At 28.6% G+C, this 15,158-nt stretch overlaps 1 protein-coding gene across 5 annotated transcripts in view; it reads right to left on the reverse strand.

Moving 5' to 3' along the window:
* LOC108750355 (DENN domain-containing protein 5B) overlaps positions 1–15,158 on the reverse strand; it is a 24,289-nt gene that overhangs the window by 7,948 nt on the left and 1,183 nt on the right. For 3 of the 5 annotated variants that reach the window (XM_018489756.1, XM_018489753.1, XM_018489755.1), the window contains exons 2-11: positions 4,004–4,113; positions 3,436–3,656; positions 2,966–3,160; positions 1,752–2,223; positions 1,491–1,627; positions 1,232–1,419; positions 982–1,151; positions 689–900; positions 367–573; positions 265–273 (exon numbers count right to left, since the gene is read on the reverse strand). In XM_018489756.1, the coding sequence (XP_018345258.1) occupies positions 265–273; positions 367–573; positions 689–900; positions 982–1,151; positions 1,232–1,419; positions 1,491–1,627; positions 1,752–2,223; positions 2,966–3,160; positions 3,436–3,656; positions 4,004–4,113 (1,921 nt within the window). The remainder of the gene's footprint in view (positions 1–264; positions 274–366; positions 574–688; positions 901–981; positions 1,152–1,231; positions 1,420–1,490; positions 1,628–1,751; positions 2,224–2,965; positions 3,161–3,435; positions 3,657–4,003; positions 4,114–15,158) is intronic. The other 2 variants (XM_018489757.1, XM_018489754.1) reach the window with 1 other exon arrangement.

The raw sequence follows: 15,158 nt of genomic DNA on the forward strand, positions 1-15,158 counted from the left end.
ATAGAATGAGAAATTTCAGAATATTTCAGAATTTACTTGTATAAAAAGTTCTGAGAGAAGATATAAACTTTCCGAATATTTCTGAGTATTTCTGGAAAATGTTCCAATTCATATAAAAATTATGAGAAAAATTTTTACCAGGGGTAATTTATTATTTAATTTATTATTATATTTTTGAAAGGCTTAGAGCAAAATAAATCAAATATATATACTCTACTATAAGCCCCTTATTTTATTCTGTTTATTTTAAATGTGGTTTCTTACCGAAGTATACTATATAGGAAGCACAAAATAGAATAGCAGACATTAATAAATTTAAAAATAGAAGATTATATTGTTTAAATAAAAATATTACGAATAACATACCTTTGAGCAGGTTCCTTATTCAACGCGACGTTATCCAACAACGGAAAACTCCGAAAATATGCGGCTCTATGAGGAAGAATCTCCGCAGGCGGATTTGTTTCAAAATCTATGTTATTTAATCTCTGTTCGAGTATTTGTTGCGTATCTGCGATACTCGTACAAGACTCGTATCGCATTGATCGTATAATACTTTCTCCGACTTTTTTCCTAAAATATAATATAGATCAAACGTGGATTAAAAAATGTATTTTTAACCTTATTTGTCTAAGTAGAAGTCGTTTAAAAAAAGTAAAAAGAGCATTATATCATTATTATGACTTACTTTAAAGCGGAGATCCTTTGGTCGAAAACTTTAATGTTACAATCGAGTTCACTCCACGTCGACATGACTTTACTGTCGACAAGAGAAGCGAACATCTGTGTTTCCAGGAATCTCGACAAAAATGGCAGATGCTGTGTCGGCTGATCAGATAAAAACGTAGCTTTGTCAAAAACATGCATACTATCCCTATTATTTATCCATTCATCCTTGTCCTACAATGTAAAATTTATTATAACTTTATTATAATTACAAGAGGCAGGTTCTAATTTTGTAGAAGCGTAGTATGCCCGTACCTGACTTGGATGAATAACAAAATGTTCATAACTAGAAAACATTTGTACAAAACGATTCAAAAAAATCTCTCTAATAGCATTATTAAAGATAAGAGTCTCTTGATATTCTTCTTGTGGCGTGAGTATTTTTTCCGTGATATCCTCTATAGGATCAATGTCATCCATGTTTACTGTAAGCAGAGAAAAATTAAAAATTTGGAAATAATCCTGATAATAATATTTCACTTTATATATCAAGAAATCGTCTTACCTGATCTCTTAACAATATCCACTGTTCTTTGCAGATTGTCTGACTGTGGTCCTGGTTCCGGCCGATCCCAATCTAACACATCGTGTAAAGAATGTTTTCTGCGAGGAAGATGAAAACCAGAACCGGGAAGTGTCAGGCTACTGGTCATGATGTCACCATTATAATAGTTAATAACCATATTATCAGTCCTATAAAGATTTTGCTCGATTTAGACAGTAACAATCGAATTTCTATCTCGATCTAAAAACAAGTAACTCACTTTCCTGAATGTGGTATTTTGTACTTGTTTAGAAGCGCTCTGATCTCATTAATAAATTGCATTTTATGAGGAAACACGGGTAATTCTTCCGGAAATTGGCTACTTTGCTTATCTATATCTACATAACAAAGATTTGCCTGTAATCAAACACGATTGATATTACTCATAATTAATAATACACAATTGCTCATTTTTCATAAAATATTTTTCTCGAATTTAATAAAAGAATGAAATATAAAAGAAAGATTTAAGCAAACATACTTCGCTAGCGATTTTCAATACACCACCCTCATTGTGCGCATGTAAACCCATTATGAAGGGCACAGGTGCATCTAAGAAGTGATGCAGACTGGCGGGTAATATTGGTACGTAAACGTGTTGCCACGAGAAAGGAAACAAGAGCGCCGTTATGCATTCAGACACCACCATCAGCTTGTGAAAATCAGCGCTTCTCAACAGAACTTGATTCTCCAACAGCACGCATGTGAACAATTGGATTAGGCAATCTGCACCCAACCACGTGAACACATCCTTGAGAGCATAGTCCAACATCGGTAACTCCAGTGATGGAGACGGCTGATGGATAACCAATTCTAATGGCGATTTTGCCGGTTCATCGTTAGGTACAAAAAACTTCAACGATTTGCCAGGTAACGGTACTGGTACGTTATATAGAAGATTATACACGTAAGATTCTAAGCTAAGACCAGGTCCGGGATGTCTAGGAACACATCTAAAAAAATTAATTCAATTATTTCATAATTTTTAATAATATACATTTATAATAATATACATAAGTTATAAGTTATTGTGCATAAATTCTGCCAAACAGAATGTCTATTACTTCTAAAAAAAATCTAACTTTTTAAATGATATCTAAACAGCATATGAAAAATTAATAATCAATTTCTCCATCTCTAGATAACTTTCTCCATAAGATATATTATAAATAAAGTTGTCGACAACTTATCTAGAGATGAAGAAATTAGTCATAAGACATTTTTATTATCATTGTTCAAATATCTCGAAATTGTATAAATATTTCAAATAATTAGTGAACTAAAGACAGCAGTATTACATATTGCGAAAGTTTTAATTTGATCTATAACAATAGATACATAAAAAACATTTCTATATTTAATAAAGATTGTATATTTGCACTGCATCAGTAATTTACAGAATTTCGTGCTGGAGATACAAGCTTAAACATATTTAAGCAGCACATCTAACAAAAATTAAAAGTGATAAGATAAGCAAACTAAAAAAATCCTAATTAACAAATCTTTTTTAAAAAATTAAATTCCTATCTTTTATATTTATTAACAAACAGAATTGATGCAGCGCTCTGACATTATATTATAACTTGTACTTTTAAGTACTCTTACGAAGCATAGCATAAATGTAGTTATGTAAGAAGAATAGAGCTGTGTCAACTCGTTTCAATGGAGCTTTATAAGACTCGCAAGATATCTTACTTATAGAGATTAGTGAGGAACGTCTTTGTCGCATGGAGGTAAGGTTGTTGGCATAGCAAGGATATTGATTTAGTCACTAGCAACTTGTCTTTGGTAGAATCATAATATCCTAACGCGGCACCAGGTGAATGAGCCGACAATTTAAAATGACGAGGCAGCGATCTCGTGTTATGTCCATCCTGACCCTTCCTCGCACTGTAAAAATCATGAAATATGTTTTATAAATTTAAAAATATATATAAGACAATAGACAAAGAAATTTTAATAATATATGCAAGAAAAGAACACTTTGCATGCATTTTCACGTTTTTCAGTTATATGTATTCAAAATCATGATTTTTATAGTTTATCAAATTCTTAATTTTTAATAAATTTCACACAAGTAAATTTTACTTCAACAAGAAGGAAAAACAAGCATTTCCAAGTTATCAAGAAATTTGACACTGACAATGAGGAGAAAACAAACATACGTAGGAGGCGTGCCGTTTTGACCGCTGCTGAGCTCCGTGATGTGCATCGCCTGTAGTGTTTGCATAGCGCAGCATATTTTGCGATTGCGACACTCCTCGTAGAAAACGAGACTGAATCCGTATGTTCTGTGACCATCTTCTTTCGTGAGGACGAAAGAGTGGAAGGTTGGCTCCACCGAATGTTTTTGTGTACGAAATCGCAAACCGCTTGGCAGACAAAGCTATTATCAACGTAATCAATAAGTTACTCCCCTCGACTGCGTGAGACGCAAATGTTCCCTAAATCTAATTAGAATTGAAAATACTTCGAAGAAATGACAATTTTCTACGTGACGTAAAAAAAAAACTTCTATATTTTATATTATTAATTTAATTAATTAACTTTAGTTAGTCATATAACAAATACCCATACAAATTTATTAATGGATATTAATAAATGAATGTTATAAATAAATTCAATTATTGAATTCTCTCCGCTTATAAATTATATAATGCAAACAAATTTATATTCATTACTAACTTATAACACGCGACGGAATTGTAATTAGCAATTAATTATCACACGTACCATGCAAACAGCGTGTTCGTCGAAGGGATTCCATGGTACCGAGTCTGGATAATGTCCTAATACTTTGCTTTTATATGCTCGATCCAAGGGTGTGCACTGCAATGAGTCACCTGCAAAAAAACAACAAACAGCCAGACTTAATATCGTAAACATCAAATACCGTTCTCAATAGCTTACGAAAAGAATGGCTTCTTGTAGTCACGAACGATATTTTTTCCGCTCGATTCCACTTAAGAAACAATTAAAGAAACTTTTATACGTTCCTTCCGTCACGAATGTCAAGGCAGAACATCTAGTATGATTTCTTTGCACGAACACGCAGCAATCAAATATTTGCGTTAGAAGAAAATTCAGCGCGTCTCATCTTTGGCGAATGACAAAATTCTGGCTCTCACAGAGAAGAGAGGGATAGAGAGAAACGCTTATCTTACAGCAGAATCAGCAAAGCTGTTATCGAACATGCCACACGGTTCTACAGACACGACGTGAATGAGAGATGGTCCAGAAAGCCTTGGCGCTGCTCCAACTGCTCCGAAGTATTCCTCGTCAGAATACAAGAGTACTCCTGTACGAAGTTAATCGTTCGTGGTCAAGAGCCAACCACGATAAATCTGTATTTTTGAGATGCAGAAAAGAAAATGATGAATAAACACCAGCGAATTGCGAAACGTTCTTCACAACAAGAGAATTAATCACGATCAATGAATCAATCAGTAGATCAGTCAATTAAGACTTCATTCTTCTCGATATTAAAGAAAGAAAAATAAGAGTGCATTCCTTGGAAATATATACATAAATTTTATTTCAAAATTCATGACATACCTATATACATAAAAACATATTCAAATTGCCAAAATGTAAATTAAATAGTATAACATAATTATACAATTTACATGAATATATAATATTTATTTATATAATTTGCAATATAATATTAAACGTGTTTTAATCATATAAAATGCATTAATTTGTACTACAATGCTATCAATTATATTACATTTTGAAGAAGTTAATTTTACGATTATGGTACAATAAATATCGCTCTAAATGAAGTTCCTCAAATTTTATCTCAATTGAGATATAAAATCAGAACTAGGAAATGAGATTCAATCTAAGTATTATTTCCCGCGTACTGCGAAAGTCTTCCGTAAAGCTTCATAAGCCATTTGCCAATGTTGAACTTTGCTGGATTAAAGTTGGATAGTACGCACATCCCAAGTTCGTGCTCTGAATTAATCTACATACATTTGAAAATCCATTTTACGTAATAATTCCCGCTGTAGCATAATGCAGTAATTGAATCCTATCTTACACTAGTTCTGTCATATCCCATTACAAAATTTTTCACTTGAATTTGTCACATTATATCTCTTCAAATCTCTTTAAAAAAGCAATGGTTCATAAACAACGATTATTCATACAATACATTCATTAATATCATAATTTAAAAATAGAAACAAAATATACTTTTAACGCACTCGTAAAATTACGCAATATAACACTGATGAAAGTATCAATAAATATTATATTAAAATAGCACTTTCTCTAAATATTTTACAAAAAATTGAAAATATAGTGGTAATATATCTAAAAATAAAAAAATATTACATATAAGACGCGTATGTCTGAATAAATGCATGTAGAATTGATTAAAATCTGAAATCTTAATTGGTGATAAACTGATCTGAGTCAATCTCCGTTTGGAAATGATGTACACGAAGCTGATGATAATCGAATGGACTGATTGGATTGCCGAGTGAGTCGATCATCGCCGAAATCACCAGTTTCCATTAACGGACTGATAACTTTTTCCGATATTTCTCATCTACACATACATGGAATTCCCGAATAATAATAAATCGTTGTACGCTGTACATCAGATCGGTCCAACGAGCTTCTAGAAAAAAAAATGTTTTTTATTTTTAGAAAACTGCGCGTCAGATTTATACAAGTATCTCTGGCTAAATATTGCAGTAACGATGCTGTAAAACATTGTAGCAAGTTTACATAAAATTAATAATTTGTACAAAAAGTTCACATTCACAAATTTTTATTCACAATTACGAATAAAAATGGCAAATGAAAAAATTTTCCACCTGTTCTTCTATTTTATTATTATATGCACTATTTACTATTTACATATGTAGGTACATAATCTTACTATTATATATTTTATTATTTATTATCATTACATAAGTATAAAATTTTTGAAAGTAATATTACAGAGGAAAAAATATAATGTTAATATGAAATATTTTATAATTTCTTCTAGTTTGATTAAAAAATAAAATCATGTGACCAAATTTCTTAATTCTTTTTATGCTTTGAAAAAATCTATTTCAAGGCATATTCTAGTACTAATATTCATATTTTTTAATATATATTTTATTTTATTACATGACCAAGCCTTTCTAATATTTATTTAATTCCAACAGTCAAATTCTATGATGAGCTACATCGATTAGATTTTCAAAAATTGTAAGATGCGCACCGCCATCAAAAAAATACCAATCGCAATCTATCAATTACTGCGCTATAAGTACCAATAGAAGGAGCTCTATTATAAAATTCACATACGTAAAAATAGTAACCTCTCTCCTCAGTACGCGTTTTAATATTAATTTCTCGCAAAATCGATGCTATGTTTAATTGAAAATGATCTCGTGTAAGATATAAATGTTTGTCTTTTTTAATTTTATTATTAAATATATTGCTTAGCTCATAGTTCTTGTTTAAATATTTAATTTAAAAAAAATAAAAATTGATGATATAATAATCTTAAGATATATGTCTAATTATACAGAGAAAGATGAATACAATAAATTTTACTAAATTACAAATCTTTATTTTTTAATGGAAAAAGAATAAATCACAAAATAATCCATATTATATTATAATTTTTCTCGGCAAAACAATTTTTTATTTAATTTCAATGCCTTTTCATGAAAAAAGAACTCAATCAAAATTATTATTATTATAATTCAGTAACCTATGCAATAACACGAGCATTATTATAAAAGTTATCTACTATCTATTCATCTAAAATCATAGCATATCCCCTCGAGTCATCGTGCGGATCTGTCATCGTGTTTAATTGAGCGCAGAGAATTGTTCGCCAATTCTTTTAGTTAAACACTCGCAGCTCATGAGTCTCTCGCGATGATATTTAATAATTTCGTGATATATTTACACGTATCTTACGAGTGCGTACTCGGAGAAAATGTTAATTATTTATAAAATAACTTACTTTCAACATCCTGTAATTATCGTGCAAATACTGTTACGACTATACGGAAATCGCCTGCTAACATTGCATACTCTTACTGCATATCTGCTTCGTTCCAGTTATTACGCGAATATATTGTCCCTAAATCTCCACACATGCATAGATCTCCGTACTTTCTACTCTCGTACACGCATCGTTGCGGAGAGGGTCTTATTACGAGTATACTTCCTAATTACATACCTTACGCGCAACATCAAAGTGCGGTTACTAACGGTAATGGCACGGGTAGTCTAAAAGCAGATGGTTTTGCACCGGTTCTTAATTGCTCTACAAATCTTCCTGTTGCAAATAACAATATAAATTACTTAAAACAATTCTAAGAAAAAAAAATTATTTAAAAAATAATCCAGATTAGAGATAATCAAACGACTGATAAATATTACTTTTGTACGCAAGAGCATTAAAATCCTGTTTTCTAGAAATCTTTGACTGCACAATTATTTCAACTTAAATTTATTTAAATCCATCTCTGTCTTTTCCTCTAGCTTCGCAGTTCATGTCTATAAAATGAAGGCTGTATTATAACGTGTGTACTTTTATTTTTAACATTCTAAAAAATATGTTACTGTAATTAAGAAATAAGTTAGAAATAGTAGGAAATGAGAGTGAAAGGCAAATACGACAAGTCGAGAATATTGCAATAAAATTCCGCAGAGAAGTGCACAAAGAATCGAGGAAGGTCACCAATATCGACTTTGTTTTTAGACAATATTTTTTAAATAAAAGTAAAAAATAAAACTTTATAAACATAAATACAAACCTAAAAGTGTTTTCTATCAGATAATATAGTAGTTATTATAATACTTTTTGCAATTTTGCAATAACTAACTTTTTCGTAAGATAAATATGTTTTTCGTTCATTTATATGCATACTTTATATGCATATAGCTGTGCTGCGAGACATAAACATGTAACGCAACAGTTTCTTTTTATTGGCAAAGCTTTTTCTATAAATACAAGATTGCTTTCAGTTCCAATAGGAACTAATATTTGGCACTATAAAGATTAAATTAACTCATGGTCAGTCTTACAGACAAGTATGCCAGTTTACACATTGTGCGTCTCAATTTTATATTTAAAATCGTATTATAATAAAATAAAAATATATATATAAATAAAAATAATCTTCGGAGTTACAAACATATAAAATGATATAATATTATCAATAATAGAGCCAATATTATTTCAACTACGCAATTTGCAAAAAAAATTACAAGAATTTTATTTCCGCATTTATAGAATTTGTTTTTAGCTAATTTTGTATAAAAATAAGCCACAAATGTATAAATTGTATTTTTATTTCTTTAATAAAAATATAATTAATACATTCTAAACAGATCATGTTTTTATCAGTATTGATGAAGCGCAGTAATTAAAGAAATGTCTCTTTAAGAGATCTTTATTAGTATCGGCAATTGTCCTGTATATTTTATGAAGGAGTGAAAATGTATAATGTCTTATCATATAAAATAAAACAGTATGAAAGACTTGAGCCGTTTAAGCAAGTGTTAAGGAAGTTGTAAGGCAAATGCAATATATTAACAATTACATGAAAAAATTACAAATTATTCTAAATTGCATTTAAAAGTAGTACAAAAAATTAAAGACAGTTGACCATCTAGATCAAAAGTTATTTCAATAAAAAGTAGTATTTTTGTACTCTGATAAAAATATGAAAACGTATTATAAAATAACGATAAAAATCTCGATTTTTTTTTAATATAAATACTTTATGAATTCAAAAATATTTTTGTAAAGTTGGAGATGCAGACATTAATTGTTCAGTAAATAAGCAAAATATTTATTTGTTATAAACTAATTGGTAAATCTCAATAAAACTTTGCATAAGTCATTTTTAGTACTTAAAATATTTATATTAAAAAATTGAGATTTCTCTTATTTTTAAAATTTTTGTTTTTAAAATTTTTAGTTTTATTTTTAACAATAAAACTAATATCAAATAAAATAAATAATTTATAAAAATGTGTTGCTCAATAAAAACAGAATGTTATAAACAACCTTCACAAGTATGTAGTTTGTTTAAAGCGTAAATATTAATATGTGTATTTTATGCCCTTACAACCTCTTTAAAAGAATATATAAGTAGTATTTAATGTTATTTAAATTTGTAAATTTTAGATTAATTTAGTAATTTAGATATAAGATTATTTATATAAGAATTGTATTTTTTTAAATAGCTAAGAAAGCTAATAAAGATTCACTCATTCTCTCTCTTCCGCGTCCGCAACGCTTCTTTCATTTTATATAATATAATATATTATTTCATTAATATATAATATATTAATAAATCATATTTAGAAAAATGATATTGTCAAAGATAAATTACCAAATTTATAATTTTTTTTAAATAAAAATATAGATCCGTAATCAACACATGCATATATTACAGAATGTCAGAAATAAAAGCACATATTTACCAATAAAAGCACTTTCTATGAATACAAATTACAATTAATATTATATAAATAAAGACATAAATACAGTTAGTAATTTATACAATATTTATTATATTGTAGTAGAACTATACGAATATAGTTGATATAACTTCCTATAAAATTATATATTTAAATATAATCGTAAAATTACAATTATTCCGTATACCTTATAATTTTCATCAAAGTCCCTTTTACAGAGATCATTGATCTCGTTTACGAGCAACCCAAGTATTCGCCTCGAAGATAAACATCACGCGGTCAATTTATATACATCCGTGACACGAAGTAAATACAAAATACAAGAGCAGAGTGAAGAGCACGAACGCGACAAGAGAAAGAGAGAATCACGTCCGAAGAAGAAAAAGGGAAGAAAACGAGCAATAAATGAAGGGAATATGCCCCTGTGCCATGGAAAGTATTGATTCGAGAGAATGATGCTCGTACGAGGTGTAGAACAAACGAATATTTTCCGTGAATCCGCCTGTGCGTACACTTGGACACGCACGCCCACGCGTGCTTGTAAATGCTTATATTAGCCGCATGTAACATATCACGCGACAGACAGAAAGGAGTGCAAAGTTTGAAATTTGTATGAAACATGAAATGACGATGAGAAATATATAGATTATAGGTATTATCATCTTTAAAAATAATCCCTTTCTTTTCACTGTTAAAAATTTCTATTGTTGGAAGTTTTTATCCAACAAAAATGTGCTATAAATTTAAACAGCTATATTGTAAAATTACATTAACATTTTGTGTCAAAGGGTATATACCCTAATCTCTAATGCGCATGCGCAGCGCGTAAGTTTTGTTAAATTCACAAGTAAATTTCTATAGTAAATTTGCAAATATTGTAAAATCACAATAAAACATTACACGATTTGTAAATTTATTGCACATTTTTATTGGAAGGATATCATAAATTCACAAAAATATTTCTAACAGTCTTTTCTTTGTAAACAAAGTTTTTAATCGTAACTAATTATCAATTAATCTTGATTATGAATCAATTACGTTGAGAATATTTATAATGAAAGAAAGAACTAAAGTTTTAGAAAATAATTATTCCATAGTATTATATCATATATAGTTGTATTTAATATATAATTGTATTTAAAACAAAATTTAGAAGAGTTATGCTTAATTAAGAGTTTCTGTAAGAAATTAATGTAAAGAAATTAATGTAAAGAAATTAACTTTCTGGAAAATAGAAATTGTTTTAATAATATTAAGGAATATATAATTTATACAATGCTCGTTTTAATAACATTAAGGAGTATATAATTTGCATCTCTTTTGAGATTTACATTAGAAAGCATCATTTGTGGAAGAATCTTATCTGCAGTCATAAAAAATTATCGTTGACCCTAACGCGTATATAACCCGTGATAATCAGGTTAAATATGTAATTTTGATACATTAAACATCTAAATTCCAACATAAAACTACAATATTTTGTATAACATTATAAATTAACAAATTAAAAAATAATCTATTAGACAATAAGAAATTTATTCTAAAGCAGTATTTATTAAATCAATTTCCAATCTCTTCTCAGAAATAATATATATATTTTTAAATCTTATAAGATCGGCTTTCATAAAAGTATCTATGAGAAATCTGATTTTTCTTCTATGTTGATTAGTTAAATAAAAATAAACTAATTATAGCTTATATTAAACAATAATGAAAAAAATGCATATACGTTTAGTAATAAGTTATCTTATTAACAGATGTTCTAGATTCTCTTATATAAAAATACACATTATTAAAACATTATCTAAAAATTTAAAAAAGACAAACGTAAATCTGATTTATGGTTGCGAGAATTGTATTTTTTTGTTCCATTCTCGTATACTCCGCTTCCGAAAAGTGTCGTATCCGAATAAGTTGCCTCTCCCCTTCTTGCGAACACGTATGATGTCATCGTATATGGGGTCATTTGTACATGAAGGGGCTACTGGCACTTAAGTATGCGTTTAAAAGGCGGAAGAGTGGTTAGGACCAAGTCTCATACGATGCATATGCACGTAAACGTACAATAAATGTTTATGCTCCTTGATAAATAAAAAGAAATAATTTATTTCGCGCAAAACAAGTTTATTAAACGTCTAAAACTTTTAAGCAATAAAGGATTAATTATTTCGGAAATCAAAACTTTTCAAAAATATATTCACTAATACAATTTTTTAACTAAAATTTATCTATAAAACTTTAATTATTTTAAAATTTATTATTATTTAAGTTATCTCTTACAAGTTTTAATTATTCGTATAACAAATTTGCTTGTGTTACATCTGTGGCGTCCCTAAATTAAACGGTTTTCGTTATAATTAACAAGTCTAAATTTAAAACGTATTAGGGTAAAACGTACAAAGAGAGTTTTATAGCACCAATAATATTTCATACCCAAAATCTAATAGACTAAAAATAAGTATTTTAGGAGTAACACGACCCTTCTGCAGACCATTGCTCTTTAGACGTACGCAAAGAAGGGTGAGGCCCTAAATGAAAAGAATGAAGCATGAAAACATGAACGGCTAATATTTGCGAAAAAAAATAAAACCGTAAGGAGATTAGATAAGTCTGTTAAAAATAAACGAAAGAAAAATGAAGCTAGCCGAACAATATGTAATAAACAAGAAGTATTATTAAGAAGTATTATTAAGAAGTATTCCAGTATATGAGATTAAAATGTAACAATAAGATATATCAATTAATTAAACAATACTCTTTAAATTCTTTGGAGTGAAATCTCACTCCAAAAATTCCTTTTAAGGAATGAAAATTGAGTCTTGAAAAAAAGTACCTCAATTTTCAATCTTTAACAGTGAGATTCACTCTATAAATTTTAGAGAGTAGAAAAAATATTCAAGAGATACGATAATATTCAATTAAAAAAAATTATTCTCACTACATATAAAAATATATATACATTTTCTATGTTTAACATACCGTGTACATATAATAAATTTGTACGAACAAGAAAAAATATTTTTAGATTTATATGTTTAACGAATATAAAATACTTTTAACATTGAGAATCTCTCGTTCGCTCGCTCGCTAATTAACCGAGTTATTGGATTTCATATTTGAAGCATAAAATGAAGAACTGCCATAAAACTGAATAAAGTATTGACAGTTATTGATATACACAATTTTATGAAAAAATTAGCTTAACAGTAATTTAAAAAATACAAGAAAAAAGCGAAGAAAGCAATATAAATTAAGAAATTATTTTAAAAATAAAGAAATTATTTTGTCTGTTACTAAATTTTTAATAAATTTTTAATAAATTCGTCGGACAACGTATATTAATATTAAATATTTAAAGCTATATTACTACAAAAATTATAGAGGAAAGATGTAATATGGACTTGTATTTTGTTTTTTTTATGTATTTTTTATTTATTTTCAAATCAATGATATCACAAACAATAATCTATTAATGTAAGTTTAATATAAAACACATTTAAAAAATAATTAAGACAGTATACAAAATGGAAAAAATTATTTAAATAAAAAAAGATATAATGTAACTATCTAAATGTGATGATAAAATGAACTTCCTATATTTTTACGGAATATAATTTCTTCAGATTTATTTAAACTTGCAAATTCAATAGATTGAATTTATAAAAAAAAATTCGGACGATATTGACAACGAGAAATTAACTACAATACCCTTGTTATTTAATTATATCTCAGCAAAAATATAATTATTCAAGCTTTTTTACTTACTCAAAATAGAAGAATAGCATCTTAAGAATTAATATGATATAAACTCGTTACTTAAGAACTTAAACCATATTAAACTTGATACTGAAAATTATACGAAATAATTTTGATTTATCTCGTAATAGATAAATATTAATTGTCAATAAAAATTATACCAGTCATGACTGCAATTGTTTCACAACTTCAACACCTATCTAAAAATAAGTTAAAAATATTTTAAAAGAAATGATGTTAATTATAACAGAATTTTAATGTAATCCACGTTACCAGAGCAGACGCCTACATTATAATCACCTTTTTCTCTAATATTTTGATAAAAACTAAAGCTATCCTTTTTTATATATATAATTTAATTTTAATTTAATTTAATTTAGTTTATTGCAAAGCTTTATGAAAAAAATTACATGTTAATAAAGTAATAGATATAAAATATGATACAATAGACAATAGTAGCTTGCAAATGGTTAGGCGTCAGCAAAATCATTACAAAGCCAGTAACAAAACCAGAATAAGACAACAATACAATAAGAGGTAAACCAATTGAAATCATATAGAAGAAATCATGACAGAGAAACATTAGACAAATTTTTTTTGTCTCAAAACTAGACTTCTGTTAAAATATTATAATAGATTTATCTGTTCTATTTTGCCTGAATAATAAAATATGTGCGAACAATCTTATCTTAAAAATTTTTTAGATTTATTAAGGTTGTTATTAATCATGCGAAATTATTCGTTACTTAGAGAATTTTTATAGAATATCCTGTGTAATGTAAAATATCCTGTAGTATAAAGTCTCTCTTGCTCTTTTTCTTCATATGTAAACTTTGACCTTACTCTCAGGCACACAAGTTTTCTTTTTTATGGATATTTTTACGCTACGGATGTTGGCTGCCAATCTCGCTAAGAGTTAATCTTAAAACGCAAATCCGATATATAATTCGATTATATTATAAATATTACATCATATTAAAACAATACATAAATAAATTCGCTATTCGATTGCCAAAAAATATGTACTTTCGTAAAAATCCTAAATATTTACTACTCTAGACTTATTCAAAAAAACTATTCCTGTTTTATCTGCGATTTTCAAGACTAAGGTACTCAAGCAATTTTCAAGACTAAAATCCGTGAACAAGTAAATAATCTCAACGGACCAAAGCTCATAAAACAATGTAGTCTAACAGCTGACAGCAGGACAAGCAACTCGTCACAAGGATACAAGAGCCCTTTTAGTCACGGGAGTTCTCAAGGGAGAATTCTTTCATTGAGACGATTTTTTTCATAGAAAGCCGTCCTGGCGTTTTCTCAGGAGGGTCGTCGTTTGCTGCACATTCACGTATTGTGAGGCTCCCTATTGCAAGGTATCCAGTACGTACAGTAGCCTAACAACAAAAGGCCAAGCGGTCCATTCCGCATGCTGTGAACTCAAATACTCCCGTGAAGAAAAATCAATTGTCAATGTTCCCATTGTCCGTAGGAAAACTGTACTTTTTATACTATGCGTTCTTCGTTCTCTTTCTCACCCGAAAACCTCGTTTTCATTTCGAATGCAGAAAGTTCAAGAAAGTAATTTCAAGAAAGTACTGCTGAGACCCACTTTTTATTTATATGTACACTTAAAACAAAACGCGCGCCTTTCGTTCTGTTAATTCTGCATTGTCTATTT

This window comes from Trachymyrmex septentrionalis, unplaced genomic scaffold (assembly GCF_001594115.1).
Source record: "Trachymyrmex septentrionalis isolate Tsep2-gDNA-1 unplaced genomic scaffold, Tsep1.0 scaffold36, whole genome shotgun sequence".
Lineage (NCBI taxonomy): Eukaryota > Metazoa > Arthropoda > Insecta > Hymenoptera > Formicidae > Trachymyrmex > Trachymyrmex septentrionalis.